This window comes from Cryptotermes secundus, unplaced genomic scaffold (genome assembly GCF_002891405.2).
Source record: "Cryptotermes secundus unplaced genomic scaffold, Csec_1.0 scaffold234, whole genome shotgun sequence".
Lineage (NCBI taxonomy): Eukaryota > Metazoa > Arthropoda > Insecta > Blattodea > Kalotermitidae > Cryptotermes > Cryptotermes secundus.
In genome coordinates this window covers 700,304-717,203 of record NW_019725843.1, presented here as the reverse complement: position 1 = coordinate 717,203, position 16,900 = coordinate 700,304, and the positions used below count along the sequence as shown (strand labels likewise).

General features: G+C 42.6%; 1 protein-coding gene across 7 annotated transcripts in view; it reads right to left on the bottom strand.

Annotated features, from left to right (window-relative positions):
- The window catches only part of LOC111863666 (zinc transporter 1), a 70,216-nt gene that overhangs the window by 17,576 nt on the left and 35,740 nt on the right, over positions 1–16,900 (bottom strand). For 2 of the 7 annotated variants that reach the window (XM_023850176.2, XM_033751154.1), the window contains exons 1-2: positions 14,085–14,573; positions 1,775–1,964 (exon numbers count right to left, since the gene is read on the bottom strand). In XM_023850176.2, coding sequence (XP_023705944.1) covers positions 1,775–1,951 — 177 coding nt within the window. In that variant the 5' untranslated portion in view covers positions 1,952–1,964; positions 14,085–14,573. The other 5 variants (XM_023850175.2, XM_023850177.2, XM_033751153.1 and 2 more) reach the window with 4 other exon arrangements.

Here is a 16,900-nt window from a genome sequence, read left to right as displayed (position 1 = left end):
ATAAACGAGGTTGGGATTGGTGAATATATTTATTGAACATTCACAGGTCGTAACTACAAATAATCGTAACGGTCTCACTGGTTTACACACTCTAAAGATTGCTGTAACTACGGCACACAAAATAAGTCTTCTATGTCTGCTTTTGCTGGTCGCTGCTTGGTAACATGTCCCAAGAAAGGCTATTCCTCTGCAAAGTTTTCACTAGCTGTTTCCTGGTAACGAATCTTTGCTGGTTAACATCTGACTCAATTCAACTACCAAACTCTGAACTCTCTTACAACTGAATGACTACATGTCCCCCTTTTATGCTTCAGAGTGAACTGAATGGAGACCACCACCTCCAACAGTTTGTCATTCTGTGTTCATCTGTTGTTGCAGGAGTATGTGTTCATTCCGTTGCGAGCCGTTATCTAGCAATGGACTATTCCAGCTTTCATGTGTCATGTCATAGTACCATACAATATACTGGAGAATAGAGGACTCTCAATGTGGTTGGACACCTAATTCTTAAAAATAACAAGCTACATGCACTGCCAAAAACGACATTAAAATATCTTTTAGGTGAAGGTAGAAGGTAAAAGTGTCCTTTGCTTAATTAAACACCATGCCATGAAAGTGTAGGGACAGTGTTCTGCTTCACACCCCAGAGGAAAGAAACGTAGTATCCACCTGCTAGGAGAATGGTTGGGTCACAGAATCAGTCTGGATGCTAAGAACAGACGAAACCACAATTCCTCAGTTGTCCGTCCTGTAACTGGAATCTATTTCTTCTCTGCGAGACCTGCATTTACCCTCTCTCCCATGCTGTCTCCTTCAAAGTAATTCCCTTTCTGACTTGATGCAGTGAGTCCAGGGACTGTGCCATTATTGGAAGCACTTGCTTGAAGTCCTGCATTTTGATCCTAACAAGCACAGCATCTAATTGTTCTTGAACTGTGATGAAGTCACCAAGCCTTCAGTGCTAACTTGCTCATCAGTTAGTAAATGTGGCATGAATTTTGCAGCTACCCATCACATGCTCAGATCTTCTTTACAACTGATGTCACTCCACTTCTGGACTTGTAAAACTCATTAAATGTGCAAGTTGTGCTTTTGTTGCCTCTCGGAGAGCAAGATTTAACACCATGTAGGTTTTTGTACTGGTTCTACCTAGTTTGAAGCAAACTTGATACATATCTACTGTTCTTTGACATCTGTCATTCTTTATTAAAACACACAACCTCACATCATAAGGTATTATTTCTGAGTGATACAGACTACAATTTTGAAATGAAGAGCAACTCACTGCTTTTTTTTTCCTTGGCACTACAGCCCCAGTGGGCCTAGGCCTACCTCCATGAACTTCTTCGTTCACTTCGGTTTTTCTAGATCTTACACATTCGGCAGGACTCTTTGGGCGGGTGATCAGCTCATCGCAAGTACTCTACCTGTACACAAACACAGAAAAACGCCCACACACAAACTAAACATCCATGCCCTGAGTGGGATTCGAACCCACGATCCTGGATTCCGAGCTAGCGAAGACAGTACATGCCTTAGACCGCTCGGCTACCGTGACCGGCGCAACTCACTACTAGTCTACTTTATTCCTATCTAGTACAGAAGTTTTATCTTAAATGCAGCAATATCAAAGTGGCTAGTCTTGAAAATAATTCATAACACCACACAAACAATACTTGCCCACTGGATTTAATGCTGAGAGTGGCAATAAAAATGACATTGACAGACTATTAACAATATTAGTTATTTTCATGCAAATTCATATTTTGCTCACCTTGACTGAGAGGAAGGCCACAACCAATGCAGCCACATCACTCAGCATGTGAAAACTGTCTGCAACAAGCGCCATGGAGTTGGTCACATATCCTACTACAATCTCCACCAGGAAGAAGAAGAGAGTGAGCCAAAACATAGACACAAGGCGACATTTCTTCCCAGTGAACCGCCCCATCACTCCTGGCTTTCTGCAACAGAACATGAGCAACGATAGAAAAGTGTGCCTTAGATGCTTTCATATTCTTTTATGATTCATTTCACGCATTTTGTGCAAAATATACATTATTGGGGGGGTTTCAATGAGTCTGTTAAATTTTGTACTGAGGTCTGCATTAAAAATTAATGGGGGGAAGTTTAACTTCGGTTTGTAACACTCCATAACCAACGAATCACATCATGGTCAAACCAGTGGTTCATGCAGGCTGATTACCAGGTTTCTAGTACTTATTTCTGTTAGAGGCTGAGTCAACCCCAGGCGCCACAGGGCGGCTGGATGGGTTAGGTCAATAGAATAATCCAATGACTTCATCTGGAATCAAACCTGCAACATTCCAGCTTATAGCACAGTACTGCGTGCCCCAGTTAGTAGATAATGAAATGAAAAGGACCTAACAGGAAGCAGTCATTTTTTAATTTAAGGCGCTACCCTGATACTCGCGTTGGGTGACCAAGGAAAATGACGACAAGCCTCAACCAGTACTAGCAGTCTCTGGGCAAAGATCTGAACCTCCTAAAAATACAAGGCTGGAATGCTAATTGAGCATGATGTTTGGTGTATGTTAGAAAATGGTAATGCTATAACCTTTGAAGTTATATTTATGTACAAAAGAACCTGGGGCAAAGAGTTTTCATTAGGTTATCATCTCTGTTTTTATTGCATAGCTTCATCTTTTAATATCTACTGATTTGACTGGCTCAGTCCCATAGAGGGATACTGAAGTAGCAGTGTAAGGTAGACCGCACACCAGTATGCGTCAAGACATGACGCAAAGAAAGGAGCACAGCTGACACGAATGAGATTATGAAAACTGCCGCACACCAGTCTGAGTCATGATGCTGACTTCAGCTTCACGCTGACGAATCATCAATGATGCAAGACTGCGTCTTTTGTCTTATGTCTTGATGTTTGCCTTGACACGGTGTGCGGCTGCCCTAAGAGTTGTACCAAATTTTCTGCAGAAAAATTACTGGCATAAGTCTCAAACAAATTCTATTGGACACAACTACAATTTCTGATCATACCATATTGCCCATGTCTACAAAGAACTGCGAAAGCAATGCTGGACACCAATATATGATTCATAAAATTCAGTGTTCAGAGGAAAACAGTTAACTGGAAATTACAGCTGAGGTTACAGCAAGGTTGTGTGACCTGGATAAGGCCTAATCAAGCCTGAAATGTAACAATATGGTGAGTCAGCTGCAATAATATGAGATAAACAGTCCATGCAGTCAGTTATCAATATTGTGTTCCCCAGTATAAATATACAGCTCACACTGAGAAAATATGCCTTGACACCTTGTTCTGGTAAGGACTGAACAAACCAGGAGGAAAAAAAAAAAAAAAAAGAAATGCAAATAATTGAGGATTCTGAGGCAGTGCTTAAATATTTACATGTGTCATATAAGTCAAAACTTAACATTCCCACCAGGTCAAAGGTTCCCAAACTTTTATACCTTGTGGCTCTCTTTCAGAACAAGAGCAAACAGATTTAATCTAACATTTAGGTATGAGTATATATTTGTTAGAATTTACTATATATTATTCAATGCATTTAATTTAAAAGACACTTCACACCTGCATTAGTGGGATGGAAGTGGTTGCCTCTTTGAACATTACTTATCATACTGAGATTGCTGCTTTGAAATGGCCACTCTAAGGTCGGTTTCCAGGTTCATCACATAATGAGACTTTATTTTAATGGCTGCCACTACCCAAAAGGAATGAGAATGTTCACAGCTTTCCTGCTAAGTTGAGGGAACTCTCCTCCAATGCCCACCCAAAATTCTATGTATGACTTTACAGGTTTGCTGTACTGTCCTGCCAGTACTGATTCTCACTGATGAAAAGGAAGTATGTGTCCTTGATACTGAACACAGAGACGATTAACAGCAATAATTCATCTTACATTTGGGGTATGACTTCAAATTTGGGCCCAATATCCAGAATAGGGCCTCTTACAGTTTGTACCAGCCATGCTATGTGAATGGCAAGATGATATATAAATACACGTTATAGTCATTTCCTCCAATATCCCTTTCCATTTGCCATTCAGCCACCATGCTGTATCTCATAACCTCACAATGATACAATGTAGGAAATAATTCAAATAAAAGGACTAACATACACAGAACACATCATTTTAATCCTTATACACAAAAGGCTGATGTCTGTTCTGATGTCATAAAATATTGTCACGTGTTGGGTATGTAACATGACAAATAAATTCACACCGTCTTGGATCAAACAAATTTATTCCACTTGCTCTTACATTTACACAATTTACAGTTTCCCAATTACTGTCATCGTCAGTAACACACTTACTTCTCCTGGTGTAGTCACTCAGTACAACTCAATAACAATGGACAACTCACTCTGGCGATTGCTAGACTGCAACTGACTGGTTACTCCAAGTCCAAGTCCAACAAGTCACATTGCGACTGACGGTCCGTCGGTGTGTCTGTCTTGGTGTCAAGCCCCAGACTTTTTTTTTCTTATATGAAAGTTACTGTCCTGTTCATTTGGGGCGCCCTCTCTGACGAGAGGTCGGGTCTGTCATTTGTCAGTCATAGTCCGTATTAGTAAGTCCATTGTCAGTATTTACGTATACTTACAAATTTAATCTTAATCGAAGTCGAAGTTGAAGTCACACTGCAACTGACGGTCAGTCAGTCAGTAAGTCTTGATGTCAAGCCACATCTGGGGCTCATGACCAGATATTTATTACTGTTTGACATTTACGGTCTTGTTTCGTGGGGCGCCCTCTCTGACGAGAGGTCGGTCTGTCTTCTATATATGCTGCTGGCTCTTGCCAGTGCAGTCTTTCTCGGGTCCGAGTCCCTTGAGACTCGCGACCATATTTACTCCAATCTTAATCTCGATCTAGTAACTCTTACAAACCCTCAGTCGGACAGCGGAAAACCCACATCGCTTCACTGTTGCGGAAACGCCGTGTTTACAGGCGTTGCTGGGGAACGCTGCTGAGAGTTGTTTATTGCTGCGTAGTAACCGCGGTCACCCCTGTTACGTTACCACGGGGGAGGGGGACGGAGTGTTGGCTGGCCTGTTACCGTAACAGCGGCAGTTGCTCCGATGCTGTTACGTCCCCGCTGGGGGGGGGGGGTACCGAGCGTTGCGCCTTCCACGTCACAATATCTTTGGTCTGCAACAAGTTGCTACAAACAGGGCCAGATGCTGGCAGTAGTAACCTGCACTGGAAGGTATGCATGAGTTGTATTACAATTCTGCTACTTTATTACACAGGTAGATAAAAAATGTATATTTGCTAATAATGTGAATTCTAAACTACTTTAATGAAGTCAGATATCCCGTAAGTTTGTTTTTACGAGCAAACATGCAGCATGTGAACTGCAATGGTTTCTCAGAAGGACTCAACGATTTTCCACTTAAATATCAGTGTGAATTTTACTAGCTGATAATAAAAGTAGTATTGTCTCCAGAATACAAATACCGACATTTCTTCATTATTTAATGGTGGAAAAGAACTGAAACGTGTAAACAAGGCCAAAGTGTTCATGGAAGAATAATTTTTGGTGTCCATTCTCTAAACAAAAGAAATCAATGCATACACACTGCACATACTTCCTCATACATGCTTGAAGGATTACAGCCTTATTATTTGGGTCACTGCCTTCACGGATGATTAAAATTTAATCAAAATGAGTAAAGCCGTTTCTGACAAAACTGACATTTCACGAATGAGCAGTTTTTGCGAGTACCGTTATTTGCCTGAAGATACAACATATGCAGTTTTATTCAGTATGTGATCCCCAAAAAATTACTGAAATGTAATCAAATGCATAACATTTGTTTTTGAGAAAACTGCAGTTTTGTGTTTTGGCTCACTATTAAGGGTCCCTATCTTTAGGATCATAAAGTACAAATTCACTGGGGGCCGAACTATGATGGAAAACTCTTAAATACTGAATATAAATGAAATTGGACAAACTGTTTGCGTTCTAGTATGGAGCACATATAGATGGTATGCCTAAAAACACTCATTCATACTTTGGGTGCTGAAAACGTGAAATCTGTCAAAATTGCGAGTTTGGTTTTTCACAGTACTCTACATACAAGAAAGTAAAATACTATATGTGCAGTTATTATTGGAGGGTGCCTATGTCTATGCCTCCAGGGAGGAGAGGACATCTAATCCTTAGACAAATCCATCTTTTGCCTTTCATTAGCTAGTAGATCCCTTCAAAATAAAGCAAAGTTAAAATATTTGGGAACAACATTAACAAATCCGAATTTCATTCATGAGGAAATTAAGAGCAGATCGAATTTTGGTAATGCTTGCAACCATTCACTGCAGAACATTTCGTCTAAAGCTTTGCATTGGTGCAGAACTTGATCTCCAATATTCAGACAAGAACAAAGACTAAGTGTTTGCGAACGGGATGCTGAGATGACTTAATAGGGGGTTGGAAAAAAACTGCATAATGAGGGGCCTCATAATTCGTACACTTTGTCAAATATAATTAGAATGATTACATCATGGTGGATGAGTTGGGCAGGGCATATAACAGTTATCAGGAATCAGTTATCGTACATGATTTAGGTTGGAAAACTAGAAGGAAAAGAGACCACTAGTAAGATCTAGACCTAGGTGGGAGAATAATAAATAATGAAACTTAAAGAAAGAGGATGTGGTGGTATAGCCTGGATTCATCTGGCTCCGGATAAGGACCAGTGACGGGCTCTTGTGAACACGGCAATGAACTTCGGGTTTCACAAAATGTTGGGAAATTCCTGAGTAGTTGAGTTACTGGTGGCTTTCCAGGAAGGACTCAGCAACATGAAACTAATTCCTTGCTTGCAAAAAAAAAAAAAAAACGTATAATGGGGAAAGGTACATGTTTCAGATTTTGGTTAGTACCGATATAGAGTCAACAATCCCTACTTCACACAAAGGTCAAACCAAGCGTACCCAGTTTCTTAGAATCGGATTTTTATGCAACAGTACAGGACAAAAGCAAACCTAATTAAGGCCTCTAACTTGTATCCGAAACATTTTTCGATGAAGTTAATTGACGGAATACAAGGAAACACGCGATATGTCTCCACCTGGTGTAATTTATTCATCAGTAACATAACTTACGGTTCTATTCTTGCCAGAGCACAATGCTGCATATGGGAGACCACCGAAACTAATGGCACAAGGAAAACGATGATGTCCTTGTGCTTAATTAAATAAGCACCAAGCCGTGACATATGGCGTGGTGGAGGTATAGCTCCACAATTCTTGACCAAGGCACTAGATGGAGGTAAGCTGTCAGCTTTGTGCTCCGGCCGCTTTAACAACGGGGAGATTCTCAGGTATCTGTGGCACAGAAGGCTGTGTCAGCCCCACAACGGATCTGGTCGCTGCGGAATAGAAAAAATCCAATGCCCATGACGGAGTTGAACCCCGGCAGTCCAGCCCGTCGCTATACCGACTGAGCTACCTCTGCCCCTCGAAACTAATGATGGGTCAACGTCAAAACTCACATGTCCACTCTTGTTCGATTCCTACCAAGTGCCATTCTTAACAAATGCAGATTCATGACGGCTGTTGTTGCCTCAGATCTCACAAAAGGGTTCAGTTTCGAAGGTCAGCAAAAATTATTTTGCATCTGAAGCACAGAGACGAATATGCAAATGTTACACGCTTATTTGTGTTCCAGACTTCCAGAGCTCACATGTCGACTTTCCTACGGGCTTCCTTGGGTTTCCTCAGTCCCTCAAAGAAAACGCAGCAGGGATACTACCTCGAATCAGGCCACGACCGTTCTCGTCCACACATTTCTCAATCCACTATTCAGCCCACAATTCGACGTTGTTTAGTTCGGGCTACCAACAGTTCTTCTTCTTCTTCATAAGACTCGAGAGCTTCATTTCTTGAACGCTTTGGCCTGCTCAACATTTTCCTGCCAGCTACTTCTGTCCTGAGGGCGAGTTATCCAGTTATAAATCCCTAAATCCTTTAGGTCTTCCCTTACGTCATCTTGCCATCTGATCTTAGGTCGGCCTCTCTTTCCTATGGCGTGTGGCTGCCGACAGCATCGCTTAAAAACCACGCATAAAGAAATTAAACAAATACTATTATTTTTTTACAGTTTGTTTTCGATCACGATGTAACTTACAGTCAAGCGGAAATGCAATACAACGATCCAAATCTAGCACGTGTCATTAGTGTCGATTCAGTAACAGTGAAATGACTGGCTGGGTCTAGTTCACATTGAACCTTGCACGGCCACTTATCATCATTAAATAGATATACAATGAGGCTCAGAAAAACAATGTCGGACAAGTCAATTAATACAAGCTGTCCGTCTGAATCGGGCTCACAAGGTTTCCCAATCAAATTATGGAGTTCGATTTGGAAACGCCCTGCAGTCCGGTAGATGTTCACCGAAATTTCGAAGGAACATACTGCCTCCATCTTCAGGGTAAATTGGTAAGGGATGCAATCAAACAGCAAGAAATGCGAGCTGCGTGTCAAAAATCGAGCTTGGTCCACTCTGTAACCCTGAAAATGGTGGCACGCTCCTCCGAAACGTCGGCAAACATCCCTCGGACCCACACGAAGTTACATTCTACAAGACAACACTCTCCATAGTCATCGCTTTGAGAACCTCGGATCTCAAACAAAATCTCCATGGTTTTAGTCCGCAAGCGAACTATACTGACCGAGCGACCGCCGCTTGTCGGCGAAGTTAGTGCCAACTTTACCGGATAGAGGGTGTCGCGTGGTCAGAGCAACGAATCCTCACGGCCGTTAATTTCGGGTTTCTAGACCGGGGCCTCCATTTCCTTGAAATAGCTCCTCAATTATCCTCAGGAGGCTGAGTGGACCCCGTGGATCTCCGTATGTTGGTTGTTTCTGAGATAACGCATGTCAGATACCAAACTGAACTGTTTACTACCTTGAGGATATACGTAACAGGACTACTGCAAGAGTTCGCAATGCCAAATATCTGATGAGCAGTTCATGAACGTGCAACAGTTAAGCTGGATTTGAGATTCCCATAGTGGTGACTGTGAACAGCACTACCTTCTGCGATGTGACGCCGTGTTGTCGAGTAAAGGTTCGTCGCTGTTTCAGAGGAATGCAATGAAAGCATGCCTTCTGCTTGTTGGTAGCTACTTGCTGTTTGGCTCTTCAGCCCTGACCATGGAAGCAGTATGTTCCTCCGAAACGTCGAGCTTCTACCGGAATACACGGCATCACACCCCAGAAGATGCTATTATTCAAGTATGATAACTCTAAATACTCTGAAAATGAAACACGCAGCACTAAAAGTGAATGTTAACAGGAATAGTCAACACATACAGTACGAGGGGCGTTCAAGTTCTAAGGTCTCCGATTTTTTTCTCAGGACTGGGAGCAGATAGACACATGCGGTTTAGTTTAAAATACGTGTGCACTCTTTGTGAATGCATGACAGAGATGGCAGCACTTTACGGCACACAGAACTCTAGTGGTAGCGGCGAGAGTGAGAAGTGTTTTTGATTCTTAAGATGGCGACGTTTTCGTTACAAGAACAGCGAGTAGTCATTCGTTTTCTCCACTTGCGTGGTGCGACACCCATTGAAATTCATCGCCAGTTGAGTGAGACGTGTGGTGATGGTGTCATGAATGTGAAAAATGTGCGTTCGTGGGTGCGACAGTTCAAAGAAGGCCGAACGTCGTGTGACAACGAACCAAAACAATCTCGGCCTCGCACCAACCGGTCTGAAAACATGGTCGAGCGAGTTGAGAAAGTTGTTTTGGAGGATCGCTGATTGAGTGTGGAAAACATCGCCTCCAAAGTTGGCATTTCCGTGGGATCTGTGAACACAATCCTGCATGAAGACCTGTGAATGCGGAAAGTGTCCTCCAAGTGGGTGCCACGAATTCTGACGGATGACCACAAGGCTGCACGCATGGAAATTTGCCAGGCGATGTTGACACGTGATGAAGGCATGAGTGGGACTTTCTTTTCATCAACTGTGACAATGGATGCGACATGGATGCCGTTTTTCAATCCGCTATTGCATCAGCAATTTTCCAGTGGTCAAAACACACTTCTACAGAAGCGTTCGCAGCGGCCATGGAATCATGGCGTCGACGTTGTGAAAAATGTGTACGGCTGCAGGGAGATTACGTTGAAAAGTGACAGAAATTTCAAATTTTTTGTATGATTGTGTGAGAAAAAAATCGGAGACCTTAGAACTTGAACGCACAACGTATATTCGCCATCACACACTACCTTCACAGCCCGGGGAAAGAACCTCCAGTTCCTTATACATTAATATAATACACTATATACACCAGGCATGTCCAACTTCAAGAGGTTGTGATCGACTTTATAATGTCAAAACTGCCAGTGATCTACCACCCCCTCCCATCTTCGTACCTCGCTTTAAGCAAAAATATTGGTAAAAATAACACGAAACAAGATGTTTGTTGTAAAAGCAACATACTCGTACATTGAAAGTACAGACTACTTTAATACGTATTTTCCCTTCAAAATCTGAATATAATCATATTATATTACATGTGAATTTACATGCTTTTCACGTATAATTTCATTATAGGCCTATGAGATCGACCAAAAATCGTCACGCGATCGACGCGTTGGACATGCCTGATATACAGCGTCTCAATAATTCTAGCTACATGTCTTGTCTACTAAGTACACTCGTTTTTTTTTGTTTGTAAGGAAATTCCTGTTGAAGTGTAAAGTTGGCAACATTGGCCAATATACTGCTAAGTATCGTTACTGAAGTAAAATTTAACATTAACAACTTTTGTGGTATAATAATTGTATACAAGAATGTGTGACGCAAATATGCACATACATACATACATACATGAGCACGCGGTAGCGTAGCTGATTGAGGCAGATTCCCAACGAGGTCGTTGGATTTTTCAATTGACCTAATCTTTCCAGCCGCACTATGGCCCTGGCGTCGACTCAGCCTCTAACAGAAATGAGTGCCAGGAATCATCCTGGGGGTAAAGGACGGCCGGTGTGTGAGGCCGAAAACCTCACCGCCGACCCTAGAAAATGTGAGATCCTTGACGTCTCACAGCCCTATGGGCCTCGACGGCTTGTTACAGGGATAACTTTACGTTTAATATATATTATTAGGAACACAGCATAGTGCTCAAATACAACACTCCACAGTTTGGGGTCACTGAAGGCCGTGCCACATAGCTCACGTGGTTAGTCGCCGACTTCCTACCACGGCAGCCCGGGTTAGAGACCAGGTCAGGTGGGATTTGTGGAGGACAAAGTGGTGCTGGGGAAGGTTTTCTCCGAGTACTTCGATTTCCCCTGCCAATTCTCATTCCACCAACTAATCCACATTCATTACTTATCACATTATCTGATGCTATACAACTTCGATCCTGACAGCGAGGTTAAACAATGAAATGAACATCATTACCTCTGTTGGAAAGGGTCGAAATGATAGTACACTGTTTGACAAGAAAATATGAGATACTTTGAGATCAACAGAAGCCACGCAAGTACGTTATCTCACAAGTTCGTGTATCTGTCGTGTTGCTACTAACAATTGTACGATATTAAATCGTTCTACATTTGAGTAGCCCCTAAAAGCATACATAATCAGTCAACTGCTTATAAATTTGAAACGGAGGGACTGGCATGAACAGACAAAACGGTGACGTCATACGCCTTTCTTTTTTCCCACTTCGAAAAACGGCATTACAGAACGATATACGCGTCTTGTTTTGAAATGACAGAATTATATGGAACTCGGCACAATAGTCCGGGGAGGTCGCTCCAATCACGGTACCACACACACGGCCTTGTGGCCAGGAACTGATGTATACGAATGACTTTTTTATGAAGACTATTCACGCAGGTGTTCTCAATACGCTCTCACAATCACGTAGGCATAGCGCGTCCTTAAGTTACACGTATCAGCTTCAACATTACGCAGCTTAACTAAACGTACATACCAAAGTAGTGGAGTTTTCTCTGTGCTTAATCGCGCAGCACGCCATTAAGACGTATGGGGGAGTGGAGGAATAGCTCCACCACTCCTGATCTCGGCACTAGGCGGAATTCAGTGGTCAGTTTCATGTCCCGGCCGCTTTACCGCCGGTACCCACTGGATAAGAGGTTGGGTGTGCTCCCGAGCCGTTCTGGTCGCTGTGGAGAAGACAAATATCGCTTGTCCTTGCTAGGAACCAAACCCCGGTACTCCAGTCTGTAGCCCGTTGATATACCGACTAAGCTATCACATCCGCTTCAACATACTAAAATTATACATTCTGCTTACAAAGTGTATTTCTTTGTTTCGTATGGTTCTCACAGTAAACAGCGATTGCTTCCTTAAACACGTCAAAGTCACGTTACGACCGACGGTCAGCCGACGAGTCAGTTTTGGTGTCAAGCCCCATCTGGTGTCCAAGATCAGATTTTTGTTACTGTCAGACAGCTGCGGTTTTGTTGATGCGGATCACCCTCTTTGACGAGAGGACGGGTGTCGTTTACTGCGGTCTTCCATAAACAGTATTAACCGGTAGATCTTAACAACGGAGAGGTAATGTGTTTCCCATGGCGTACGAACTTGATTTGTATATATTCTTTAGAAGAAACTGAGTCTCTAAAGCGTTAATTCGTAGATAACACGAAAATCTCCTTCAACAGCACCGCGAATTGATGTAGGCTATAGCTTATACACAACACAGAATCTTCAATTACCCATCAGAAACGCGATACAGTAAAAGGTAAAGCTGTCCCTGTGCTTAACTAATTAAGCATTACGCCATGAGTGGAAGAGTGATGTATCGACCCACGTTATCTTGACCTCGGCACTAGTTGGTGGTGAGTGGTTAGCTTCACGCCCCTGCCGCTTTACCCCCGGTACCCATTGGATAAGATGCTGGGGGGAGGGGGAACAGAGCAAGTTTGGACGACGTGGAGAACAGAAAATTCTTGACCCTATCGGAGCTCGAATTCAGACCCCTGTGTCGTCCAGCCCGCAGCCAGTCGCTATACTGACTGCGCTCTCCGTGTTCCCCGATATAATACCGCAGTAAACAATTCTGTAGCAACAGCGTAGCAATTTAACTGTAGGCTGGTTATTTTCCATAAAAATCAGGGGCAATTTATCCAGTTACACCTCACAAAAGGAAAGAAATGTCTGGAGATACCGTATGTTCAGATCATTAACTCCACACATTATCTGTCTGCACAACTCATACATCTGGATACAGCCAGTAAATTCAAGGATATGAATTACATATTCGTGACGAAAAGCCACAGAGCAGAAAGTTTTGTTTTCTGCGGGTCACACACACGTTCAAGACCGTTAGCAATTAATTGATACAGCGGAGTCGAGCATGGCACTACCCTGAACTTGGTTCTCCCGCTTACAACTTTTCTATTAGTTATACCAACACACAGCTTTCTGCTTCTACCTTGCAAGCGCCGTTTTCAAATTCACTTTCAGTGTTACATTCTATTAATACTGGTCTGTGGGGGGGGGGGACTCTGTGGTTTTAGTCTGCAAGCGAACTATACTGACCGAGCGACCGCCGCTTGTCGGCGAAGTTAGTGCCAACTTTTTCGGATAGAGGGTGTCGCGAGGTCAGGGCAACGGATCCCCACGGCCGTTAATTTCGGTTTTCTGGACCGGAGCCGCCATTTCCTTGAAATAGCTCCTCAATTATCCTGACGAGGCTGAGCGGACTCCGTTCCAGACCCACTACTTCTCAGAACATCTGGTAGCGCCAGGAATCGAACCCGGTACCTCTGGATCTGTAGCCTGGAACTCTGACCAATAGACCACAGACGCGGTCTGTACGACGTCCATAAAATTGTGGTAAAATACAACGGGTGGGGGATTTTCATAAAGACCACAGGCTTTTAGTTTCGTGCACCCAATAGGAGTTCAAAACATGTTTAAATGTGCATATTTATTTTATCCGCGTCGGATGTTCTGAACTACAATTTGGTTTAAAAAGAAAATAACTGATAAGTCACGTTTGAAACAGAACAAAGGTTAACGGAACACACATGTAGGTAAATGGAACAAAATGATAAGAAGGATCTGAGTTACTTACGTGTTACAGCTGATAAGAAAAAAATACTTCACCACAGAACTCTACAGAAATAACACTTAATCGACTGTTTCAGTTGACTGATCAAACTGATACGAAGTTATAATTACTGGACGAATTTATGTTTCCGAAGGAAGAGAACTTTCAACAGCAAGGCGTCACTAACAAGTAAATTTCACCATATCCGAAAAATCCTTTAAAATGACTGCACTACCTCACGACACTATAAATCCTACGCGACTGCTTGCGACCGTTTGGCTTGCTACTCTCGTTGCACACGGCACGTATATTTCATACATCCACACGTGCCACATACCAAATGCACACAAACGAGGCGGAAATAAAATCAGCGATGATACAACTGATCACATCACCTGAAATCACCTGTTCTTTCAGGATAAGTGTCTAAAATTTCGAGAAATCTGATGACCAACCACTTAGATAAACTAATGAGGAGACAGAACCATTAATATTAGAGGCGAGATAAAATGGAGTGCGGTACCAAGCGCTATAACGTTACCACCTAACGTGGCTTCCTTCCAGTACTGCTGGAAGAGAAAGGCACGCGATTGCCACTAATACACGTACTAACCACTGGAGGGGAACAAATGAAACAGAGAGTGAAAACGTTTCCTTCCATCCTTGCCACTGAATCTCACGGCCATTTGAATAATTGGCTTGCTGCTAACCTTACCTGAGGAGCAGACTACTGAGAATTCTAGTGACACAGACCGTTACGTCACCATTATTTTATTTTCAGCATGCTTCCGGTATTCAAACGCCGACGGAAAACTCAAATATACATATACACAGAGCTTTCCTTCTGTAAGGATGTAAGGTTGGTCTAGAAGTAAACGCAGAGAAAACTAAGTACATGTTACTGTCTCGTCACCAAAATGCAGGGCAGAAGCATGACATAAAGATAAGAAACAGATATTCTGAAAATGTGGCACAGTTCAGGTATTTGGATACGACGATAACAAATCAAAACCTGATTCAGTCCTGAGGAAATTAATAGACTGAACTCGGGTAATGCTTGCTACCATTCAGTCCAGAACCTTTTGTTTTCTCGTCTGCTGTCCAAAAACATAATCATTAAAATATAGAAAACTATAATTTTGCCTGTGGTTCTGTATGAGTGTGAAACTTGGTCTCTGACATTAAGGGAGGAACAGAGACTGGGGGTGTTTGAAAACAGGGTGTTCAGGAGAATATTTGGACCGAAGGGGATGAAGTGACAGGAGGTTGGAGAAAACTACATAATGAGGAGCTTCATAGCTTGTAGTCTTCTCCAAGTATAATTAGAATGATCAAGTCAAGGAGGATGAGGTGGGCAGGGTATGTAGCACGAATGGGGGAGACGAGGAATGCGTATAGATGAAAGCTCTGATATTATGCAATTCTGGGTTACCACAGCAACGAACTGTCAAGTGTTCACATGTTCCATCAATGTAAGTTAAGCAGCACGTCACGAATAACCAAGCATTCTTTTCAGTGTATCGTATCTATTATGTGTGTACTGATGATGTTTTCAAGTGTAGTATTAACAGGAATAGGTTTGACTGTGGACACAGAAATATTTAATTAAGTAAATGAAAGTAACACTCTCAACAGCTGATTTATTTTAGTGGCTACTACAAGTTTCGATACTTACGGGACCATCATCAGGTAGTTTTATAAATGTCTGTAGTTACCTGAATGTCTAAGAGCGGCCGCACACCAACTGTGTCAAGACATGAGATAAAAGTCGCAGTCTTGCTTCATTCGTGATTCGTCGGCATGAAGCTGACGTCAGCATCATGACTCAGCCCGGTGTGCGGCGGTTTTCTTAATCTCATTCGTTTCAACTGTGCTCCTTCCTTTGCGTCATGTCGCAGACATCGTGTCTTGACTGTTACATGTCTTGACGCATTCCGGTGTGCGGCCTACCTTATATGGCCTCACAGACGTATTTGTAGAACTACCTGATGATTGTCCCTTAAGGACCGAAACATGTAGTAGCCACTGAAATAAACCAGGTGTTGAGTTTTTTTTCGATGGCTCTTCCAGCCCATTCAGGGCCCAGGCCTCTTATTTAGTTCCGTAATAATTTTCCACAGACCGTAGGACTCCTTGCACGAGTGATCAGCCCGTCGCAAGGCCGCTACCTAAACACAGGATAACACAAATACAGAATAAACGCATACACACACCAAACATCCATGCCTTGTGTAGGATTCGAACCTATGATCCCAGCGTCCGTGTGAGCGAAAACAGTCTTAGACTGCGCGGCTACTGTGACCGTCAATTGTTGAGAGTTATCTTGGGTTATTTAATTAAATATTGTTGTGTCGACGGCCAAACATTTTCCCGTTAATTCACAACAGGATGCATACAAGTACGGATGTGTAGCAGCGGTTTAGAATTAGTACTTCTGCGTGATATTTGGAGGAGATAGCGTTACGCGTCGTTCTCGGTTTATCATTCGATAACACGCAGATGTGGACAGGACTACATGAGAGAGTATGAGGCTTCCCGTTGAATTCTCAACGGGTGTTACAATAATACACGTAAATACACAAATAAATGAGAAGCCAACTGCATATGATGATGTTAATCATTTTATTTACCAAATCAGCTGATGATACCGTGCAAATAATTTTTTTAGTGTAATCCCACTTATTTATTATCATTTATCATACATGGTGTGTTAACAATTATTTATTTTTAATTCGCTTAGTGGGGGGTGGAGTCCAACTGGGTCCACTCGGCACGGCGGCCACTGATTGGCCTATTGTAGCCTGCCCCGGGTGATTATGATGATGGAGAATTTGGCGGAA